The following is a 23,805-nucleotide window of genomic DNA, read 5'->3' as shown; positions in this document are numbered from 1 at the left end:
AAGGTTTTATTTGGTTTGTTTAAGAATTAATTTTTTATGTAATATGTTTTTTATTTTATTTTCATAATGAGTTAGAGAACATTCTTGGTTTTCTTTTGTTCAGGTCTTTGGAAAATGCCAAAAGTGACTGGCATTTACTCATGCATTATTTTTGTTATTCCAACTTACTTTAGTTAAGTTTTTTTTCTTTGAGAAGACGAAAGATGATTTCAGGATGCCAGTGACTGTTCTGAATTTATTTTCAAGATTGGAATAAATGCAATGTCAGCATTTTGTTTGTCAGTTTATTTGTTGGTATTATATTATGACCACCTGAGATTTATAAGGTAGTATTTCTGAGCTCGATGCTTTGAATGTTGGGATTGCAAAAGTAATTTTGTGGAATAAGACATGGTTCTTTCCCTCTTTCTGTGACACCTCTTTATTTTCTTTTGTTGTTTGAAAATATACATGAAACCGACTTGGAACACGTTTGAATGATTGTCAGCACAGTATTCTCTAGGCTGCGTCTCTTGGCTTTGGGTATTTCTGTTACACTGTGAGAGATTGGTTGAATGACAAATAGTCATCGCGCAATAGCGGACCCGCGCAATAGCGGACCCACGCAATAGCAGACCCGCGCAATAGCGGACCCGCGCAATAGCGGCCCAGCCCCGGTTGTCCTTTTCCCATTGTACGTTTGTACAACCGCTTGTGTGGGTAATAGTGTATGTGTGTGTGTGTTTGTGTGTGTGTATGTATGTGCGTCTGTGTGTGTGTGTGTGTGTGTGTGTGTGTGCGTGCATGCATGTGGTGTGCACAAATGAAAGAGTTTATAAATTTGTGTTCAAGAATGTATGTGTTAAATTTTGTTTGATATACGTATAAGTTTCTAATTTGGTAAAACATGTTAGTGTCACATTATTTATGTTACCAACATGTGACTTGGATAATACTCAGGGTATCAATCACCATTTCATTCTGCAATAAAAATTCAAACAAATTTCAAGGATACTTTTTGACAGCATTTTATTCACAGTTAGCACTGAACAATTTGGTACAGTGCCAGAGTCGATCCGACATCAGCTATACACATGACATGCACTTACATTTATATACAATACAATGTACACTGCTCTTACTGAACTGTTGTTACAGTGCCAGGTCTGTCACATGTCCCAGCAAAACAGTTTTGAATGATAGTAAGTGAAAGCACAAAATTCAACATCTGCATGGTTTTACTAAACAACTACATGTATTGCTGTTTTCCTAACAAAAGCAGAAGTAAACATTGTCAATTTTGCAGCAATCTTTTAAAGCTACCTTTAATTTTTCTTAAACACATGTATATCATAATCCTAAGCTTCCAGTGGGAATACCCAATACTAGATACATGAACAGATAAGAACCAGTGCTAACTCAGCATGATGTTTTACAGCCACAGAAACTCATCGTGCACCGTAGGATTCATTGCACAGTGACGTGTTTTCTTTACTCAAAGACTTTAAGATCCAACATGCTAAGGAAACATTGAAGGCGAGTATTATTGTATAGAACCATGAGATAACCTGCCTGCCTCGCGACTTGCTCGTTAACACCTTCTGTAGAAAAATATTAATGTTTGACCATTGCCAGAGCAGTTTCAAAACGTGCCGCGAAGGAAGCACGAGCATCTTATATAGCCGGCTCTTTCATAGTCCCTTTAAGGCGCGAACAGATCAGCTAGTTCAGATGGCACTCGCAGCTGACAGTATAGTTATTTAGCACAGTCACTGAACCCAATTCAGTAGAAATGCTGCGCACTATCTGGCATTACGGTATGGATTTAAATCATGGCAAAGGACCAAGCAGAAGGGTATGGGTAAATGAAGAAACCTGGCAGTATCTGAGACACTGGTTCTTAGGAAGGTTTAAACTGGAAGCAAAGGCTATGAACTAGGGCAAAACCACTCTGACATAATCCTTATCAGAAAGCAAGTACTTTAAACAATTCTTTGCCTCACACTGTAACAAAAGTAAGAAAGGACACAAGTACACAGGAAGAGTTTTAGCATCGCATCTGTATATATATATATATATACTTGCACACACTCTCATACAAGACCACAGAATCTGAAAAGTGGTTCTTTATTTTCTTTCTTTCTTTATTTGGTGTTTAACGTCGTTTCGCGACGGGGAAAGGGGGGAGATGGGATAGAGCCACTTGTCAATTGTTTCTTGTTCACAAAAGCACTAATCAAAAATTTGCTCCAGGGACTTGCAACGTAGTACAATGTATTACCTTACTGGGAGAATGTAAGTTTCCAGTACAAAGGACTTAACATTTCTTACATACTGCTTGACTAAAATCTTTGCAAAAATTGACTATATTCTATACAAGAAACACTTAACAAGGGTAAAAAGAGAAACAGAATCCGTTAGTCGCCTCTTACGACATGCTAGTAGCCAGCTACCCCCATGGATACAACAACAACTATACAGCTGAGTTCAACAGAACAGAACAGTAAGACCATCTGTCTATTCACAATGAAAAAGAAAGAAAAGATAATACTAAGAGACATATATAAACATGAGACAAAAAGAAAAAACAACCAGCAGTAGCTAAAAATTGTGTACATGCACATTTTACTCTCACACTGGAAAAGCCAGCAAGACAAATGGGGAAAAAATATTTGTTTCATACCAAATGAGGAAGAGAAAGGCTATCATAAGCACAATGAAAGAAAAGACAAGTACATATATAAGACACTACACACTAAAATAAACAGTCCTCACGTGGTTAAAATGTGGGGAAAAAAATGAAGTTTTTAGAGTTATCTATTGCTACCTTCAGCAGTCAGGGGTAGTAGCTCTTGCTGTGGAAAAATTAAACTAAAATATAATAAAATAAAAAAACAAAGACGGGGTGGGGGAACAGGGGGTTGGGAGATAGTGGAGGAAGTCTCTACTTGAAATGACACTGAATGATCTACATTTTTTTGGATTGTTTGTTGTGGTCACATCCCGCTTGACCATAGGCAAATATAAAAATTAAAAAGTAATTGAGGGGCAGGCATAGAGTTATTAAACGGACACAACAGAAAGCTCTAGTTTGACTAGTGTTCAGATGTGAGTTTATCACAATTGTTTTCTGAGATTTCCACATCAAATTTAACTAAAGCAAATTAATTCACATTTTCAGATTTAAAATCTGAACTCAAACCTCTTAAAGCCTCCAAAACCCATCACTGTTTCTGCATTAATGTAATCTTCCTTGACAATGGTAGGCACTTGAAGCAAAACCAAATAGCATATAATTTAGTTACAAGTGTAACCTGCATTTGTGACAGAGAATTCTCCTTTTGTCATTTACAAAGCATTTAATAGATCCAGAGAATATTCTGCATGAAAAAACAAAAGAGCGAGATCAGAATACATCACAACTGTATTTATGTATCACACACAGAGTAAAGATAAAGACTCAACCAGCAAACTGAAAGAACTCCTATTCTCCTAAGCAGAGAGCCATTTTGAGGTGCAAAAAATAAAAAAATTAAAACAAGAAAAGCAAATCTTTACACAACTCACCTTCAGTCGTATGTAAACAAAAACAAAATATTTGCTGCTCTAGCTTTATAAATATAATGTTCCATGAAGCAATGATTTCCTACTCATTGACCCAAACTGTGTATAAGTGGAATCCATTTACCTATCCAATCCTAAGAATATCCCACAAATACGAACTTGCCCCCTCACTGTTACCCTACCACCACCATCATTAGCCAGCCTAACACTGCTCATTACTTAGACTCTCCTGATTGCTGAGGTGAGTCAAAAATAACACATTCGGTGCACAAGGAGTGAAAGTGCAGTGATTTGTTTCTGAGTTGTTTTGAATTAAAAAAAAACCATTAATGTAAGTTAGTACGGAAGAGTAATTTTCCCTGTTTATTTCACTTACCTATTTTCAAAAATGTATGAGTATAGGTCAATTGAAAAATAAAACAAAGAAACTACATCTGCCCACAGTACTGTACTAAAGTGCAGGTAAGACAATACAACCTAAGTCATTTTTGAAAAATACAACAAAAACGTAAAACTTAACTTTCTGAACAAGAATACATGTAAAACAGGAGAGAGGGTTAGACAAATACATGTACATATTATCACTGGAACAGCACTGGCTACAGCAAAGTACAAGCATTTTGAGCAACTAAGACTATACAAAGGAAACCCCAAAACAACATAGGTCAGAGCTATACAGGTGAATACGAATACTGTTCTTTGATTTTGAAAAACAACAACAATCTAACTCGACCTCTTCATTCTGATTAAAATTATATTGTACACAAATTACAATTTAACAACAGATAAGTAACAGCTCATTTGGTTCTTACCTCGGATTAATATTGCATCAATGATAAAATCTTTCTTATCTTTTGACTTTTACATCAATCAGGTAAATTTATTGACGTTTCCCTTTCCACAGGGATTGTGCTGGAAATAATACCATCGGCAAATTTACGAAAATGGCCATAACAGTGTCAGCATTTTATTAAAACTTTAAGGCAAACCCAGGTGCAAACTTCCCCAACCGTGGAAAACTTCCATAGCTCTGCAGAAACAAAGGCAAAATTTCTTGCGATTTGAAATACGTTAAGGTGTTTTGTTGACATCCAATGCCTTTAAATGACATCCCTGCTGTTTCAAATCTGTAGTTATTTAATTCCCATCTATTATTCAACTTCATTTTTGTTTACATGCTACAAATTATGTGACTATGAGTTAGTCCTGCCAGACGGACTATACAGATAGCTGTGAAAATCTATTTAACACTAAAGGTCACTACTGTCACAATAGGTAATGCACGTATTAAGAAAAATATCAACGGAAGATCCAGCCTTATCAATGGCATCAGACATTTATCGCATTGTTTCCATGACAGTTCTTTATTGGCTGCAGTACTATACTCGTATGTTAAAAGAACCACACACATCAATTTTTCTCTATGCCCCTCCCCCCTAATAGGATTATTTTTTTGAATTAATAAGGTGATTAGGCTCCACACAAAAATTATCAAAGTTTTTAGGCGATAAAATCAAGCTTCTGTCACAAGATAAATCTCCTTCACCCCCACCAATATAACATGTTCAGGTTTTGACGGCGCGAAACGCAAGGCCGTCGTTCATGAGTTCACACACCATCTCCACACAAACAACATACCATGTGACACATAATGACAAGTCACACTTGTGTAAGCGATCATGTTCCCCACCACAGATCTTTTCAGGCTTTTTCAGGCTTTTACACCATCCTTCAACTGAAACCCATCAAAAACTCATGCAGAAAGGCTGTTTTCTGTACAGATTAAGAATTTTCTGATGAATTTAATTTTAAGATTTACACAGGTGTAATTCAGGATAACAAATCAACAACAACAAATTCCAACTTCCACAAAAAGCAGCCGGGCTGTAGAATGTTGATACATGTTTTAAAGTGAAAGGAAGCTCTCGATCTCGTTTGGTGTAAAAGCCTGGACAAATCTGTGACGGTTGGTGGGAAGGAAAGTATGTTGAACGCTAACCACAACAACCCCTAAAACTCAGTAGAAGCATGCAAGTATCTTAATTAACACATTCAAACAGCACTCACAATACTACGATATTTTGAATCACATTTGCATAAGACCATAATTTTATACATTTTGACAATATCCAACGTATACATTTGTCAAATCTTTGAACTATGATTACATTATGGAAAAAAAGGCTGTCGAAGTCTTTCAGCAAAGTATTTATACATTTTAAAAACAATGCACAATTTTAAAGCATAATATTCAATCTAAGACCCAAGTTCAACAGGCAAAGACAGCCACAAGGCCAGCTGAATAAAGCAAATCACCATGTTTCGTTGATGTGAAAAGGAAGAAAAGGATTTGTATGTCCAAATGCATGCACAGAAAACAGTATGTCCCAAAGCATTGTTCTGGAGAAATAAACTAATAGGGTCTGTGTCAGTGCACAGAATTAAGATAGCGTTACAAAATTAAAATGTAACAAGATAACAAAAAAATGCCTACTTTGAACAAGTGCAGTCTAAAATAGATGACAATTTACAAATATTCACCATTACCAAGATACCTTGGGTCTTTGTTGCGCTCATTGAAGCACACGAAACATGCAAGATTCAAAATCTTGAGAGAAAAACGTCAAACGAGCAACACAACAAATGTCATCTACATTTCAATCATGCCATACTATATAAGGTACATTAGCATACACACAACTTCTTCAACATCACAAACAACTCTTCACAGACTTAAAAAGGTCTTTTCCCTTTCAAACACAAACACACGAAAACCTGTAACAGCCCGAATAATCTAATCAAACTCTCACTTTCATACTCAATGATTCAGAAAAAAAAGTAGAAAACTGAATGAATGTAACCAAAAGCCTTCAACACTACAGCATGCCCCCTTCTTTGACTTCCAATCACAGCATGAAACATCGCACACACCTCAGCGATCACTCAAGGTCCAGGGAGGCTCAACAGAGTGTCTCTTCAATCCATGAATCTCTCTCCTGCGCTCCAGTCCTTCTGTTGCTGTCTAAATTACAGTCATCTCCGAGGCTCTTGCCTTCACTGCATGTTTGATTCTTGTTCTCTGAAGTACAACCAGCCATTCCCAGCTCCGCGCAATTTTTTTTCATGGGGGGGTGGGGTGCGCTCAATTTTCTATACATGCTTTGTTTCATGGATACAATTCTGTTTCATACAAACTTTTTGACACAGTACTATAACTAATTCACCAACTGAGGGCTTTATCATTTTATTTCCTGATACTGTGAGACGTAAGCTTGAGGCCTACATATCTGGGACCAATACATCTGATGCTACCACTGCCGTTGTCCATCCTTTTCCCAAGGGGAAAAAAACAGTGCAGTTCTGCACACATTAAAAAAGGTTTAAGAACAATTTGGTCTCTGTACAGTCGAACTTGACATGGGAAAAGCACTGCTCAATGACGAAGGATGAAGAGTAACAGCAGCCCTGACGCACACAGAAGATGCAGACTTCAGACAGCAGGTATCCAGCCACACTCACAAACGATGACAGGTCGTCACAAAGGATGGGATTAAGTGCCGGGGAGTTCATCTTCGCTGACAAACTTGACGTGTGTGAAAGGAAATTTACCCTTCCGGCCGTTGCATTCCCCTTCCCACGTGCCGTTGACATTGGTCTCCAGCACCTTCACCATCTCTCCTTTCTGCAATGTTCACACACCACAGTCATCAACTGTTTATGTTCACACACCACACTCAACAACTAATACTCTTCATGTTCACACACCACACTTAACAACTTACTCTTCATGTTCACACACCACACTCAACAACTAATACTCTTCATGTTCACACACCACACTTAACAACTTACTCTTCATGTTCACACACCACACTTAACAACTTACTCTTCATGTTCACACACCACACTCAACAACTAATACTCTTCATGTTCACACACCACACTTAACAACTTACTCTTCATGTTCACACACCACACTTAACAACTTACTCTTCATGTTCACACACCACACTCAACAACTAATACTCTTCATGTTCACACACCACACTTAACAACTTACTCTTCATGTTCACACACCACACTTAACAACTTACTCTTCATGTTCACACACCACACTTAACAACTTACTCTTCATGTTCACACACCACACTTAACAACTTACTCTTTATGTTCACACACCACACTTAACAACTTACTCTTCATGTTCACACACCACACTTAACAACTTACTCTTCATGTTCACACACCACACTTAACAACTTACTCTTTATGTTCACACACCACACTTAACAACTTACTCTTCATGTTCACACACCACACTTAACAACTTACTCTTCATGTTCACACACCACACTTAACAACTTACTCTTCATGTTCACACACCACTTTCAAGAACTGTTCATGTTCACACACCACACTTAACAACTTACTCATGTTCTCACACCACTCTCAAGAACTGTTCATGTTCACACACCACTCTCAAGAACTGTTCATGTTCACACACCACTCTCAAGAACAGTTTATGTTCACACACCACTCTCAAGAACTGTTAATGTTTGCACACCACTTTCAAGAACAGTTTATGTTCACACACCACACTCAACAAACGATCTTACCGTGTGCAGCTTTGTGCACAAGGTGCAGCTAAATCTTCAGTTTTTGTTTAATCATGTTAACCACCCCAGAGCTCTCCAGGCTTTTACATGGGATAAGAGTGTCCTTGTTTGTCAACACAATTACCATTATCAACAGTCCGTCAACTTTCTTTGCAGAGTATGTGAAATATTTGTGTGGAACAAATGTTGTAACTGATACCAATGCCGACATGCCCAATGAATCCCTCCTCTGCACAGAACGCAGCCAGGCTGTTGATGTGTGGTACGTTTTTCAGTGTAAAAGCCTGGACAGATGTGTGGTACGTTTTTCAGTGTAAAAGCCTGGACAGATGTGTGCGTCATGGTTGACATGATTGTTCACAAGAAATCTCATGTGAGAGATCTAAAAGTTTAATCATGTTCATCTGCTCAGACCAATTGAATGAAGTCCGTATTTCTACCAGAAGACTTGACATTACATTTATTTTGAGAACAGTGCACAAGACTAACTTTGAAAGTCATTAGCACCTTAAAAAAATCACAATGCAGATCTACTTTTTGCAAATCACCACTATAACGGAGTTTGCACTGATAATACTGTAACAGTGTCATATCACAACTTACTTTAAGTCGCAGCTGTGACTTGTCGTAGGCATTTGGGTTTCGGTCTGTGACCACGACTGCCCACGCAGGAAGCTGCATCTAAACAAAAACAGTTGTTTGTAGTACAGAAGTCATATAACTTCCATAGGTGTTGAGAGAAAAAATCAACAGTTTACATATCTTCCGAATACTTTCCTAGCTGTATGGCAAAAGCTTGATCCATACATACACCATTATGGAGAGGTGGTCACCAGGGCAGGTTCCACTTTACACATTTATTTGATTACAAGTGTGATTCTTCCAACAAACTCATTTTAAGTCAGCAAGTTTTACTGCTAATAAACTATCTTCATTTGATTAAAAAAAAATCACAACCAGAGAAATACTTCAATCAGTCCCATGTACATTAACTCATTCGCTGTGTATCGGAATTGGAATTCCGACACCTGTGTTTAGCGTTGCACGCACGTCTGTAGTTTAGTTCCGACGGATATCACGAATTTTTAACGGTGTAAACGGCCCTGCTGACCAAGGGAAACAACCCCCGCAATAAACTTCTATCTGTCTGCAGTGGAACCATTCACTGTAAACAGTTCCTTCCCTTCAATTGTTGGGATTAATTTGATTTTGTTGACGGTGTGCGACCCACGTGTTTTGACTTTTCCAAGATGGCGGATCGTTCTGCTACAAGACGTAGTAACTTGAAAAGAGTGCTAGAACTTGTTATTCAGTACGGTTCTGATCTTGACCTTAGTGATGATGATAGTGGAGATGATATTTTAGACTCTAGTGACGAGTTTGTGCCAATGGACGATAATTTGGGTGATGATTCGGACAATGAAAGTGTCGATCATGACATTGTGTATGATGAACCCATGACGTAGAAAGTTGTGTTTTTTTTGCTTCAAAGAGGTAGTTTGACTGGATGTGAAGACAACAAAAGGTATGTTCTTTCAAATGTTTCATATATTTTCTAAAAGAGCAAGTTTCAAACTTTGCAAAAATGTAAGCTAGGTAAGGTTATTTTGTGTTGTTGATTTTTAGTATTTTTTTTAAATGGGTCAAAATCGTGCAATTTAACAATTTAGGCGCGCCTCGATTATGCTTGACACTCACCAGTTCAAGTCTATCTAACAGTAAATTTTGTTTCTGATTCACCAGCAACACTCTTGACATTTGAAACAGTGCATATCAGCTTGATTTTGTGAGAAAAAGTACTGCAACAGTGAGTTACTGGTGTTTCATTCAAGAACAAAAAAGTTGGTTTTTTTGTGCTTCAAATTGGATATTTTGCCTGGATATGAAGACAACAAAAGGTATGTACTTTCAAATGTCTCATATATTTTTTAAAAGAGTAAGTTCCAAACTTTGCAAAAACATAAAGGTATGACCGTATCAGAGACTATAGAGTATACAGAGACGCTTCATCCTTCTTTGCGCTGCGGTGCGAAAGTGAGACCGGCCAGCCAGCGCGCGGGAAAAGAGCCACTCCCTGCCGCACAAGGAAGTTCGCGTATAGCGGCTGCTGTCGGCTGTGTTTATATGACGTTTATATTAACATACTGTCTGTTCTGTCCGGCTGACAGTGCTGCAAAAAGTAACTGAACGAAAAAATATGTTTGTTTGTGAACATCCTTTTTAAATGACCATAAAAACACCGCAGAAAATGGTGTAGATTAAAATTAAATCAAATTTACTTGGGCGGCAATACCCGCTGCATCGCTGTAGTTATGCAAACATGATTCAAGTCAGTGTCTTTTCACGAACTAACCGTCGTTATTTTTGTGTGTTTTAGTCATATACAAATACATACTGTATACATGGTCACTTAAGCCTGAGAAAATATGTCAGGAATAAATCGTTAACGAAATAGTTCCCGGTCAAATCGGTAACTAAGGCATTTAGTCAACTTGGCGTCGTCCCAGCACCTCTAAAGTGAAATGGGTAGTCAATTGCACGGTGCTAAGAAATTATCATGTAAGGAAAACTGTAAAATACAGCAACTTAAACAACATTATTGTGACCTAGCTGACTTTAATTAAAGAATCTTGATCGATCGATGATTGTCTTATTTCTTATCGGTTGCTTCTTTCTTGTTCAGAAAGCAAGCTCTCTCTCTCTCTCTCTCTCTCTCTCTCTCTCTCTCTCTCTCTCTCTCTCTCTCTCTCTCTCTCTCTCTCTCTCTCTCTCTCTCTCTCTCTCTCTCTCTCTCTCTCTCTCTCTCTCTCTCTCTCTCTCTTCTTCCTAGTCATAGTTGTAGTAAACTAGTTTAGTACCTATTTTGGGCGAGGGCCAGATGCAAAAAAGCATATATATATGCTTATTCTTGTCACCCTCGAAAAATAAAGATTTGTCATTGTCATTGTCTCTCTCTCTCTCTCTCTCTCTCTCTCTTCTTCCTAGTCATAGTTATAGTAAAATAGTTTAGTACCTCTTTTGGGCGAGGGCCAGATGCAAAAAAGCATATCTATGCTTATTCTTGTCACCCTCGAAAAATAAAGATTTGTCATTGTCATTGTCTCTCTCTCTCTCTCTCTCTCTCTCTCTCTCTCTCTCTCTCTCTCTCTCTCTCTCTCTCTCTCTACCCTCTCTTTATCACTCGCTCTCTCTCTCCGTCTCTCTACCTATCTCTCTCTTTCTCTCTCTGAGTCAGTTTTACACACACACACACACACACACGTACACACGCGTGCGACACACACACGCACGCACGCACGCACGCACGCACACACACACACACACACACGCACACACACATACACACACACACACACACACACATGAATTGAGATGAATTAACGAGGTACGGACCGACTGGATGACACTTTGAACAGCATCGTCACAAGTATTCTAGTTTGAGAAGTTTTCGACTTTTGCGCTTGGACGAAGAATAGAATCAATTGTTCAGTTTTCCTTCAAAACAAAATTAAGCCTGATGTTAATTAAACAACTGCGCAATCACATTGTTGAGCTTGTGTACAGTGTGTGTTTTCTCTGTTCTGGTAGAATACACGCAGTTCGACGCTACACTTTTTACTGATTTTCCGACATTTAACGAGAGAAAAAAAACCACAAAAAAACCAATCCTCACTTGCTCTCTTCCTCAGAAAATTTGAACATCCTGAAGCCTTTGGCATGTGAGTTTGAGCAATTGATGGCCAAAGACCATGCCCCGCTGTGTTTTCTTTTTGGTGCGGCCATGGTTGTGCTGCACGATATCGCTACTGCTGTGGAAAGGGAAAGTAGGTTTTTACATGTTTCCGCGTGGTGGCGCCACGGGGCTTCCTGTTTCAATTTTCAGCGCCGAATGAAGCGTCTCTGTGTACTCTACAGTCTCTGACCGTATGTAAGGTTATCTTTTGTTGTTGATTTTTAAAAAAATTTTCAAAATGGCTCTAAATCGCGCGCTGGCAAGGGAACACAGGGGAAATTTAGACGCGCCTTGAATGAGTTAAGCATTACCATATTACATGGCAAAATTTGCAAAGCACTGAAAATCATTGTTACCAGAGAGCTGTAAGCGTCAAAGCATGGAGGAGGGGGAAATGGACTGAAGGTACCACTCACCTCTTTGACTGACCGAGAAAGAACATTTTCTGGCTGTCTGTATGCTGGTTTCTCATTCTACAAAAAAGACATAAGGCAACCGTGCAAGCACAAAGCATATATTTACAGACAAAGCAAATGCGCACAATACAAACACTTGCTCAGTCAGAGACACATACAAGAAATCAGCCGTTGAGCTTTACCCACAAGAAAACAACAATAAATCATCACCGTCAACAGATTATTAGGCAAAAACAAAAAAATAGTCTGTTTACGGTATCCCGACCGACCCTATTTTTTCGCGCGACCCTGGACTTTTTTTTTTGGCATTTGGGAAATAAAAATAAAAAATCTTAGTTTTTTGGCAAAATAACTTAAAAATATGGTTTTTGGAATTTTTTTTTTTTTTTTGTGTGTTAAATCACGACCTACCGACCCTACTTTTTTTTTGCCTATGTTACCGTAAACAGACTTTTTTTTTTTGGCCTTACTTGTTAAGTGGCCATTGAATATCTCCAATGTTCACTGACGTCAACAAACAAACAAACAAAAACTCACAACAGTCAAGCTGTATATATCCTTAACTATACAAACAAAGAGTGCAGCCAAAAAGTGAGCAAATTCACCATGACACACTTGGGGCCAAACTAATTTGGTCTATCATCCTAGGGGTTACGGTGTGTCTGTGTAAGTGTGTGCTTGTGTGTCATTGTGAGTTATCATGGATGGGGCTTTAGGAATGTGTCCTATCATCAAAGAGCTATGTGGAGGTATCCTTTCACCAAAGGGCTGTGGGGAGGTGTCCCATCACTCAGCAAATCAACTGAGAGGAGATGTCTCCCCAGCAAATGGACACAAGGAGGTGTCATATCATCAAAGGGGCCCAGACCTGGGAACCCCTGTTTTTCACTTAGAGTATTCTCAAACAACCTTGGTGTATTTTCAGAAAAATGAGCGTACTCCACAGACCATTTAAATATCCATGATTCAAACGTGCTTCGCACGCATCCATCACAACCATTAATTAAGTTTACCAATACATTTAAACAAACACTTCTTTCCATGTTTACTTACAAAAACTGTAATCATGTGTCAAAATACTGGATCCGCCTAGGGATGCGCTTGTGAACAAAAGTAGTCTATGAATTTTTGTTGGCATATTTGTTTCTACTGACCGTACTGATCGTATTCTAGACAATCAAGCGTACAAAATACGGCAAAATCGTAATGTGTTCCCAGGTCTGGGGGCCATACATTACAGGCAAAACCATACTACACAGTTATGTAAATTATTTACAGAGCCATTAAACAATCCAATCGTGGCCTCCTTACCATAGAAGAGTTGGTGGCCGCACCATTTGTGGACTCTTGCACTTTGGTGGTGTACTTGACTGGAATCTGACCCACCCGGCCATGCTCATCGCGGGCAGTCCACCACTCTTCCTCGTCTTTGGAGATCAACTCCAGGATGTCTCCCTTCTGGAACGGCAGGTCTTCAGGGTCCTGAACAACACAGTCAGTGGTTACAAACACAAAAACAGCATTCCTAGCACTGTGTTTGTTTTAACCACAAATTTCTGGTATTTAAGTATAGTTTTACTTTTAGCGGTGTTTGCTTAAAAATACCGGAAAAGAAATTGTTAACCAGTCAACCCTTTCTGTTTTGATTGCAACTGAGCAGTTCAGCTATTGCTTTGTCATCAAAAGTTATGTTGACAAGTTGCCATGACCAAAGAGCATGAGAAATATACAGGGAATAAACTCCCACTATCTACTGGTGATAGCAACTGATCAACATGAGTTTTGATGACACTCTTTGCTAAATACAATGGAATCCACTTTTTAAGACTTTCCCCTTTAAAGACTCCGTGCAATGACTCAGTATGACATTAGACATTGTATAATATACAGTGGAACCAAGACCTTTTTTCAGACTTTCTGTACAGCCTTTTTAAGACCTTTTTTTCTTTTTCTTTCTCTTTTTTTTTTTTTGGACCTCAGTTGCATGCAGGATGCTTCAACCCATAATTTTTGCTCGATTTTTGTAATTTTTTTTTTATTTTTTTATTTTTTTTAAGGCGGGGAGCATCCTTCTTCCTTGGTCTTTTTCTGTATAACATAATCAACTTTATATTATACAAAACATAAACTTCTGTCTAATGTTTAACTCTAATTCCAATAAAATACGTAAGTCTAACTTCTTCCCATACTTAAATTTTCCTATGGTCATTTTTGTTATCAAAATACAATAATTTATAAAGTAAATTTGATCGTTTTTTAAATTTTAATTCCAAAAACCAAATAATATATCTGTTTCATTCAAAGTTATATTATAATAAATTTGCTTAAAAATAAAGTCTTTACATAGTTTCCAAACGTTCCTCACCTCTTGACAATGAAAAAAGAAGTGCTCAAGTGTATCCAGTTCATTACAAACTTCACAATTATTAGTTTGACATAAACCCATCTTGTTTAGTAAAATATTCGTTGGGTAAATTCTGTGTAAAATTTTCCAATGAAGCAGACGCAGTCGTTCTTCTTTTGTACAATAACAGCTAACAGCCAGTGTCTTGATTCCAGAACAACATTATGCTTTCTTTGCCAAAAAGAACAGGCGCTCGGAGTTTGTACCTCGAAATTCTTATTTCCCTTGGTGTAATATTACCAACACGAGTCAAACCCTGCAACAGAACATATCGGTATGGCAATGCGTTAATCAGTTTTGTTTTAAGTGCTGTACATAACGCATTATACTCAAATTGTCTGGCTGGTTTATAAGCAACCTTTTGACATAATTCTTCAAATGAAATCATGTCACCGATTTCATTCTTGACATCCTTTACATGATAAATATGACATTGAATAAAATCTTTGAAAAAGAGGCATTTATGTTTATATTGTATATTCATGTTGTTCCATATACATTGATTCATCAATGGAACAGGTGTGGTATCATACTTTTCATACAAAATGTGTTTGTTGTCTAGCCAGGTTAACAATACTTGTCTCCAAAAGACCAATCTGCAGTTAACAACGCCAACCAGCTTCTTGGAGGATGCATTAGAGTCAAAACAGGACAAACCATTACCATATCTCTGACTAACACAGATTACAAGATCCTCGCAAAATGTCTGGCAAGGAGACTTTCAACTGTAATTGGTGATATTATTCATGAAAATCAGGTTGGTTTTATGAAAGGTAGGAAAATTAGCACAATGATTAGACTTATTGATGACACCATAGATATTATGAATACAATGGATAAACCTGGAGTTTTATTGGCAGTTGATTTTCGACGCGCTTTTGATAGCATATCCAAAGACTTTATTTTGTTTGCTTTTGATAAGTTTGGTTTTGGAGACAATTTTAAGAAATGGGCTTCGGTTATCATGAATAACAGTCAAAGTTGTATTAATTATACAGGGTGGATATCTGAGCATTTCCCTGTGGAATCAGGCATCCGTCAAGGATGCCCATTCTCGCCGATGGCATTTATTATAGCTCTTGAATTGTTAGCAATTAAGATTCGTTCAGATGAAGATGTTGAGGGTATCCGGCTACCCATGTCACCTTTTGAGGTATCACCAATGAGGGTCCTAAAACTGCTCTTATATGCCGATGATGTCACCCTTTTTTTACATGATCAAAGAGATCTGGAAAGAGCTTTACATATTTTAAACATGTTTAAAGCTGTTTCCAATTTAGAAGTGAATGTAAATAAAACTGAAGCCATGTGGATTGGGTCAAACAAATACTGTACTGACCAATATTTTGGTCTTAAATGGAAACGGAAAGTAAAAATCGTTGGAATTGTTTTTTCAAACAATATACCTGCGTCATCAATTGAAGACAACTGGTCTAAGAAAATTCAACGTATGCAACAAATAATTTTTAATTGGTCCAGTTTACTCCAAAAGAAACTTAAGTATACAAGGTAAAATTTGCATTGTTAAAACCTTTCTTATATCTCAGTTCGTTTATATCTTCCAGTCTCTAGCAGTGCCTTATCATGTTTTACATCAAATTAATTCCATTTTGTTCAGGTTTTTATTTTGGAAGAAAAAATATTCAAATACACGGGCGTTTGAAAAAGTAAAACGAACAATTAATATGTGTAAATTAAAAGATGATGGTGGATTAAATATGATAAATGTTGTGGATATGCACAACTCATTTATGATGTCGTGGGCTATTGGTCTGCAGAACTCTACAGACAATTACTGGTCTGTCACTCCTAGATATGTTTTTTCAAGTTTGGGTAATGGTTTGGCCTTTTTAAGACCTGATTTTCTCAGATTTTTGGAGGTCTTAAAAAGGGGGTTCCACTGTAGCTCCCAAGTGTCTTTTGTGCAACAATATACTAACAGTAACAGCAGCCCAGCAGTTAAACCCAGATAAGAATACTCACCCTTCCTGCGAAATCGTATTTTCCCATCAATTTCAATCGGGGTGCCTGCACAATAAGAAAATTCTCTGTTCAAATTGATTCAAACTGCATGGAATCATAATGGGTAATACTCTCCTTCAGTAAATGTATGGCTCAGGGGGTTACCCCCCCCCCCCCCCCCCCTCCTCCCTAAAGTAACTCAGCAAGTACAAGCTGTCCTCTTTGATGTGAAACAATATCAACAGTGATAACGCTAGTATTTTTTCAAACCGGTACGCAAACTTTTATGATGCAAACAGACCAGAAAACAAGTCGCATAAGGCGAAAATACATTTAGTCAAGCTGTCGAACTCACAGAATGAAACTTGAGTGCACTGCATTTTTTTCACCAAGACCGTATAGCATTGACAGTCCCCCGCTCATGGAAAAGGCGATGAAATTGGCTAGCCAGTATAGCGCGGCAGTGGTTACGCTGAGCAGGATAGCACGCTTTTCTGTATCTTTATTCTTTTTGACTTTCTGAGCTTGTTTTTAATCCAAACATAACATATCTATATGTTTTTGGATTCAGGAACTGAAACGGAGTAAGACGAAATTGTTTTTAAATCGATAATCTACATTTAATTGTAATCATTATTTTCAAATTTTTTTTCAGAGCTTGTTTTTAATCAAAATATAACATATTTATATGTTTTTGGAATTAGAAAAAATGAAGAATAAGATGAAGATGTTTTTGGATCGATATCTAAAACAAATATTTTAATTACAACTTTCAGATTCTTAATGACCAAACTCATTAATTAATTTTTAAGCCTCCAACTCCAAGCTGAAATGCAATACCACAGAAAAGCCTTTGTTGAAGATAGCTCAACTAAAATTTCATTCAATTTGGTTAAAAAATGAGGGCGTGACAGGGCCGCCTTAGATTTCACTAAAAGCCGGATATGACGTCATCAAAGACATTTGTGACCCTCCACCACGAAATGAGTCGCATGTCACCTCGCGCGGTTCTGCGCTAGGCTTAATAAAAGTCCGAGGAGTGTATGGTAACAGTGGGAGGAGCACCTTAGTCACAGGCTTATAACTCAAACAGTTTTCGCTCTTTTCTAAAACGGTTTTCACCACTGGATAGAGCATAAAAAACTCTTTAGGAAAATGTAAAAATATGAAAATCATGCAAAGGTGACATGCGACTCATTTCGTGGTGGAGGGTCACATTTATCCAAAAAAAGAAAAAATGGTCTGGGGATGAAGATCAGCCTTGTAGTTTCCTCGGAATCGATCCACCCACACACACACGCACACCACGACCCTCGTCTCGATTCCCCGTCTATGTTAAAACATTTAGTCAAAACTTGACTAAATGTAAAAACGGTAGGCTGGTCATTGGAACCAGTAAGAGCTAGTTCAACTCAGAGTACTGGTTCTGTTGTTTTGCTAGCAAAAAAAACACGGTAGATCTAAAAATCAACCGGTAGGTCATACAGACAGCCAATTTTGTTCCGGTATTTTCTCATTTCAACCGGTAAAATACTGGTAATTACCGGTTAACGCCAATACTGTACAATATCAGTGATCTTACCTGATATACCCCCTCAACACACACAAATCAAAACATACCGGTCTTATTAAAGTTGTCGTGTCAAGGTAGTGTGATTTGTAGAAGTTAAGTAAACTGGGTATATCGTTGAACTCCTTGTCGCCAATCTTGAAGCGAGTCATTTGGCCGACCGTAATCCGGTTGATAATATAATGGCTAACTTTGCTGTCTTCCCTGCACAAAAAAGGTACACAGATAACCAATAGGGCATCACATCACCAAGTATGTAAGAAGTAAGTTAATAAGTTATTACATGTATACATAAAAAACATGCCAATGAATGTCTTGAATGCAAACAAATTGCAACAATATTTGTCATGTGTGTGTGTGTGTATGTGTAACCTACCAATCTGCCTTCTTCCTATCTCAATAATTTCCATCTTAGTTTAAATAGTATCTTCCACACACACACACACACTGAGGTGCATTTTTGCATTCAAAAAGAGAGAGAGAATGTCTGACCATGCAGGGGTGTGTTGGCAAATTCAACATTAATACTTATGTCAGATGTTTTTGATATAAAAAAAAGAACAGATTAATTGTAATTAAGAAAGCTAGATTTGATATCTTTGCTTCCTTATGACAAAAAGCATAATAATATTCTTAACAACTTAAGCGCGGTTCCAGATACTTACTTGACACAAAGTACAAAGTCCCCTCGTATGGACTGACTATCCCTGACAAGAAATATACCGCTATCCTTTTTGCTCTGCAAGATGTCGTTGGTCTCTTCTCTTGACAGGGGCCCAAAGTACCAACTGCAACAAATAAGCACATTAAAAAATAACTTTTCCCACTGATAAACCCTTGGGTTATCCCTCATGGCAAAATGCGGCCAACGATTTTGTTTAATGCCAACCGATGTAATTTTGTAAGCTGTCGAGTGAAGATCGATGATAATATTAAACTTTAGGTGATGTCCTGTAATGCACAGTGTATACATGTAAAAAAAAAAAAAAACTTCACAAAAAGAGAATAAAAAAAACTAAATAAAAAAAATAAAAAAACTTTCAGTGTTTGTATTTGTTGAATTTGCTTAAAGACATTCCTGATTTCTACACATCTTATTCCTCCCCTATTTAACAGTTTGTGTCCGTGACCAATGTTTCTTTCATTCACAATTTATATATAATCTGAATGAGAAAAAATATATACAGAGTATCAGTGATTTATATCAACAGTGACTCCACATTTCACCACACACAAAAATGGTTCCTTCATGATCATCATTATTCAGTATTGTTCCTAGTCTCAGAGTGCAAAAGGTCAATTGGACCTGGATTACAAAAAAATATTTATAATTATAGGTTGAAATGTCCTGCTCGGTCAGCTTGGTGGGAAAACTAATGGTCAGAAGACATCCTGCATGTCAAAACTACCAGATGGTCAACTGGCAAGGGATCAGACCAAGACCTCAAAAAAGTATGTGTCAATGACCATAGACTGAGGCCTGGGAACAACACTGATTATCCCATTAAGAATGTAGAAAGTTTTGTTTTAATTTTACTATGTGTTTTTAAAATTTTATTTAAGTTAGGTGATTAATGGAAGTTGGAACAGAAAAACTTTAGAAGTTAACATTATTAAATAATAACCAGAGCAACCAAGCTAAAGCTGGCAGCCTACATTTAGCACAAGGGTGAACTTTGATGACATGAACAGATAGATCTATGAAAGATGATACATCATTACATGTTCCAAATTCCTGCCCAATTAATGTCTGTCTATAGTATAAGTCACAGTCATCGCTGCATTAAACAAATTAACATTAACAACAAACAGGAAGCATAGCACTTTTGCTGTATAAAATCTGTAGAATGGTTTGCATTTCTGGTGGCTCCCCACCCTGCCCCCCACCCAACCAGGCCTCACAATTAGATAGTGCCCAAAACAGAAGACCATGCCAAAAACTCTGTCAAAACTGAAACTGTCTGCAAACAATATTATGCAGAGTTTCTTCCTCTGAACCAGAGAGAAGAGGTATGCCTTGCTGGGGAAAGTATGGGTGAACAGGAATGTTAGAATGAGGAGATGGCTGCAGGAAAAGGACTGGGATGTTTGGATGTATGAAAGAAATGCCTCAGTGTCTGTTTCACTTTACTTAACCTTGTCAGCCTGGAACCCCACAACCTGTGATCAAAGGACAGAGAGCAAGCAACCCCCCAACCCCCTCCTACCTCCCTCCCCAAAGGTCCTGAATTACCTGAACTTTTTTCTGCTACAGTGGAACCCCCTTGAATTTTAAACTTAAAGACCTAAACAAATCTGAGAAAACCAGAACTTAAATTCTGTTAAAAGTAGGGAGTCTTAATTAACGTGATAGTAAATTTACTTGCCACTCTCTCCAGACCCTGGGCCACCTACCGGGGCCCCACCCACATGGAAAGTTGAACTTACGTCAATCAATGATGCATACCAAATGTACTGTGCATCCACATTCTCATTACCATGTATGACTAGACAGTGACTTTTAGATCTCTATAAATATAATTATAATATAAACGCAGAACTTTCTATTTACAGTTTTATCCATGAGCACAGCAGAAATCAAAAGAGTATGACTTTGAACAGTGCTGCCTTGCAGTTACAGCCTGGCACATTTCTGATACTTACAGTCTTTAAACACTATCAGCCCCCAGCATCAGTATAGTAGTCAATTAATTTCCTTCATGAGAGAGCTACATGGTCTCCTGGGCTCTGAAGCCTGACATTTACATACAGCTCTGTTCCAAACAGCAGTGGAGGTATTCATTGGGGTGCTGTTCTCTCTGCACCATACTTCCCCCATCCACTAACAGGCTGCATCATGTCAAGGGGGGCAGGGGGCATCAACAAATTGCTGCCATTAAAAGGCCCCCAAATTGCTAGTTGGATTCTCCCAAGCCTGCCGCCCCAAAGTCTGACTGAAGTACTGCGCTCACATCTAATTTGTTGTACTGTATTTTCACAGGGCAAAAAGGTGCCTGTTTTTCACTGCCCCTCAAACTTTGATCTCTATGCTTTATTATTTGGTTTCGACTCCGTTTAATGTTATTGTCACTCTTACCTGACAACAGGTTACATTAACATGAAATTGCACTTACTGACTTTGCACTCTAAAAAAAGATTGACTCATTGAGTGAAGTTTCTTATTTGTTTGTATGAAACTTGCAGGTTTAGTCACTGTACTGGTTACTTTAGATTAAAACTAAAAGTAAAGAAAAAGACATTTCAGTCTTCTTTCCTCTGCTCACAATATTTCACTGGTCAGTCTTTTTTCTTTAAGTATAACTTATTTTCTGTTCACATTAGGTTGATTAACGACGAGCGCTGTGGCCTAGTGGATAAGACATCGGCCTCCTAATCGGAAGGTCGTGAGTTCAAATCCCAGCCGCGGCCCCCAGGTGGGTTAAAGGAGGAGATTTTTCCGATGTCCCAGGTCAACTAATGTGCAGACCTGCTAGTGCCTTATCCCCCGGCCTTAGTGTGTACACGCAAGCACAAGACCAACTGCGCACAGAAAAGATCCTGAAGTCCATGTCAAAGTTCGGTGTGTATAGAAACACACAAAAATCCAGCGTGCTTCCCCCAAAAGCGGCGTATGTCTGCCCTAAAACGGTCATACACTTAAAAGCAGTGGGAGTTTCAGCCCATGAACGAAACAAACAAACAAAGGTTGATTAACACTTCGGACAGGGCAATGCCAATGCACTTATTTGATTAGCACAATGCATCAAACCTCATTTTTCTCAGACAAATTTAAATTCTGTTTTGAGAAAAGTTAGAAGTAGTCCGAAAGTTTCAGTACATTACATGAAATGATGAATCCAGGCCTGACAGTTTGGCTCCATTAATTCCTTCAGGAAACTGTGTTTCCGTCTCTTAGTTTCGCTTCATTAGTTCATCAGCACTCCGCTTTCTTAGCAATATTTCAGTCACAGTTTAATTTTACTTTCTACATTTCAGGAGCTTATAAATTTTATAAGTTACACTGAAGTCGTAAGTGTGATGCGTCTTCCCCATTTTCTGGGGAAATGACATAGATCTTGTAATTCTGCTTTATGAAAAGTTAGAAATTCTAAGAATTACATACACTGAGACAGTTTTGTTTTGTAAATTTATAAATTATATAATATTATTATTAAACAGTTAGTTTTAGTTAGTCCCCAGTTGATTATTATATAATGGAAAAGAACTAAGGTTGAAGGCTATTTATCAACTGATTCATGTATTATGGGAAGGAACTAAGGATGAAGGCTATTTATCAACTGATTCATGCCCTAGCTGGCATCAACCGATTGCCAATGAATCACCCGTGAGAACTGACAGTCATCATCAGACTACAATATCTTCTTTCTCTCAAGTTCACTCCTGCAGACTGGCAAGGTTTAGCTTCTATGTTGACACAGATTTGTTCCATACATAAACATCATACATACTAAGGTAACAACCCTCTTGTGTATTGTGACCAAAGCGGTAGTAGTATCAACAGAAGCATGAAATGGATTAATAACGACAGGGGTTGAATTACAGTTTAGGCCTACACTATGACAATTGTAATTTGCAGTGTCCCATTTAGCCTAGATTTCTTCATCCACATGACAGTTTCGTTACTAACAGTTTAAAAAAACAAGTAAGTCATCGAGCTATCTCTAATTTTCTGCTGTCCACGATCCTCTGAACTTTTTAAGCTGTTTAAAGAGTGTGATTATCTCCGAGAGGGGTGGGATCCGATCATTTCAATGACCCAATTTTTACATCACGCACTTCGCAGTCACAAAAGACTGTAGAACTGAGATAATAACTCACAAAAGTTTTATACAAATCGACACAGCTTACGAGTTACGACCTCGATCTATCATGACACGTCAAACGTTCAGGATTAAAATTCCGCTTTGAAAACAAGACAAAAACAAATCTGGTAGCTGGCTGCCAGCTCGGCGCTATCACAGAAGAATGCAGTCGTCTTGAATCCGAGCAAAGGTTACCAAAAGTTAAAAATACTGAATCGACACACAAACCTGTACTTGTCCTCCGGTTCGAAGTCTGCCTCCATCCTTTTTCTGATGTTAAAAACTCCTTTCAAGGACGGAAGATGCGAAGAGAAGTCATTGAAGATTCATGATCAAGTACAGTCCAGGAAGTTTGGGTCTCACAAGTATGGCGACAGTCGATTGGGTAGCACCAAAAAGGTGGATCGGAAAACGAAGTATGGAGAAATAGTATGATAGACAGCACGTTTCGCCCTGCAGTCCGGACTGACGATCTAACAGCGAACGACAAGAAGACAAGAAGAAGTATGATAGACATCTCTGGTTTCTGCGAGTATGTGTGACGTAAATCGAAGTGAACGTCACGATTTTTTGGTGTGAAAACAACATCCTTGACTTGCTACACTTGATATGTATCTCCAATATAGTTTGATCAGTGTATTTAACTGTGGATTTAACTTTATCTCATGATCTTGTTACAGGGTGCTCATTTATTTATGTTGGTTTATTTATAAATGCTTCAAGTACTTTTTTCCTCGATCCTCTTGTTGTCGTGATGTT

At 38.1% G+C, this 23,805-nt stretch overlaps 1 protein-coding gene across 2 annotated transcripts; it reads right to left on the bottom strand.

Annotated features, from left to right (window-relative positions):
- Positions 1–991: 991 nt before the first annotated feature.
- Positions 992–23,442, bottom strand: LOC138970850 (adapter molecule Crk-like). Of its 2 annotated transcripts, XM_070343401.1 has the most exons (8): positions 23,275–23,441; positions 18,910–19,032; positions 18,295–18,448; positions 16,696–16,740; positions 13,620–13,790; positions 12,309–12,365; positions 8,763–8,840; positions 992–7,225 (listed from the first exon to the last, which is right to left on the bottom strand). In XM_070343401.1, the coding sequence occupies exons 1-8, from the start codon at positions 23,307–23,309 to the stop codon at positions 7,094–7,096; spliced, it is 795 nt and encodes a 264-aa protein (XP_070199502.1). In that variant the 5' UTR covers positions 23,310–23,441; the 3' UTR covers positions 992–7,093. The 2 variants fall into 2 exon arrangements, with proteins under 2 accessions (XP_070199502.1, XP_070199503.1); XM_070343402.1 differs by lacking the exon at positions 12,309–12,365 and having other exon boundaries at positions 23,275–23,442.
- Between the last annotated feature and the right edge of the window lie 363 nt (positions 23,443–23,805).

The sequence above is a fragment of the Littorina saxatilis genome, linkage group LG7 (assembly GCF_037325665.1).
Source record: "Littorina saxatilis isolate snail1 linkage group LG7, US_GU_Lsax_2.0, whole genome shotgun sequence".
In the NCBI taxonomy this organism is placed as follows: Eukaryota; Metazoa; Mollusca; class Gastropoda; order Littorinimorpha; family Littorinidae; genus Littorina; species Littorina saxatilis.
This window is presented reverse-complemented; position numbering and strand designations above follow the sequence as displayed.

Bases quoted from the DNA above. Each gene is read 5' to 3' on its own strand.
- LOC138970850 (XM_070343401.1), bottom strand. From the start codon at position 23,309: ATGGAGGCAGACTTCGAACCGGAGGACAAGTACAG. The intron at 19,033-23,274 runs GTTTGTGTGTCG...TATTTGTTGCAG, and splicing joins GAACCGGAGGACAAGTACAG to TTGGTACTTTGGGCCCCTGT. The intron at 18,449-18,909 runs GTAAGTATCTGG...TTTTTTGTGCAG, and splicing joins GACTTTGTACTTTGTGTCAA to GGAAGACAGCAAAGTTAGCC.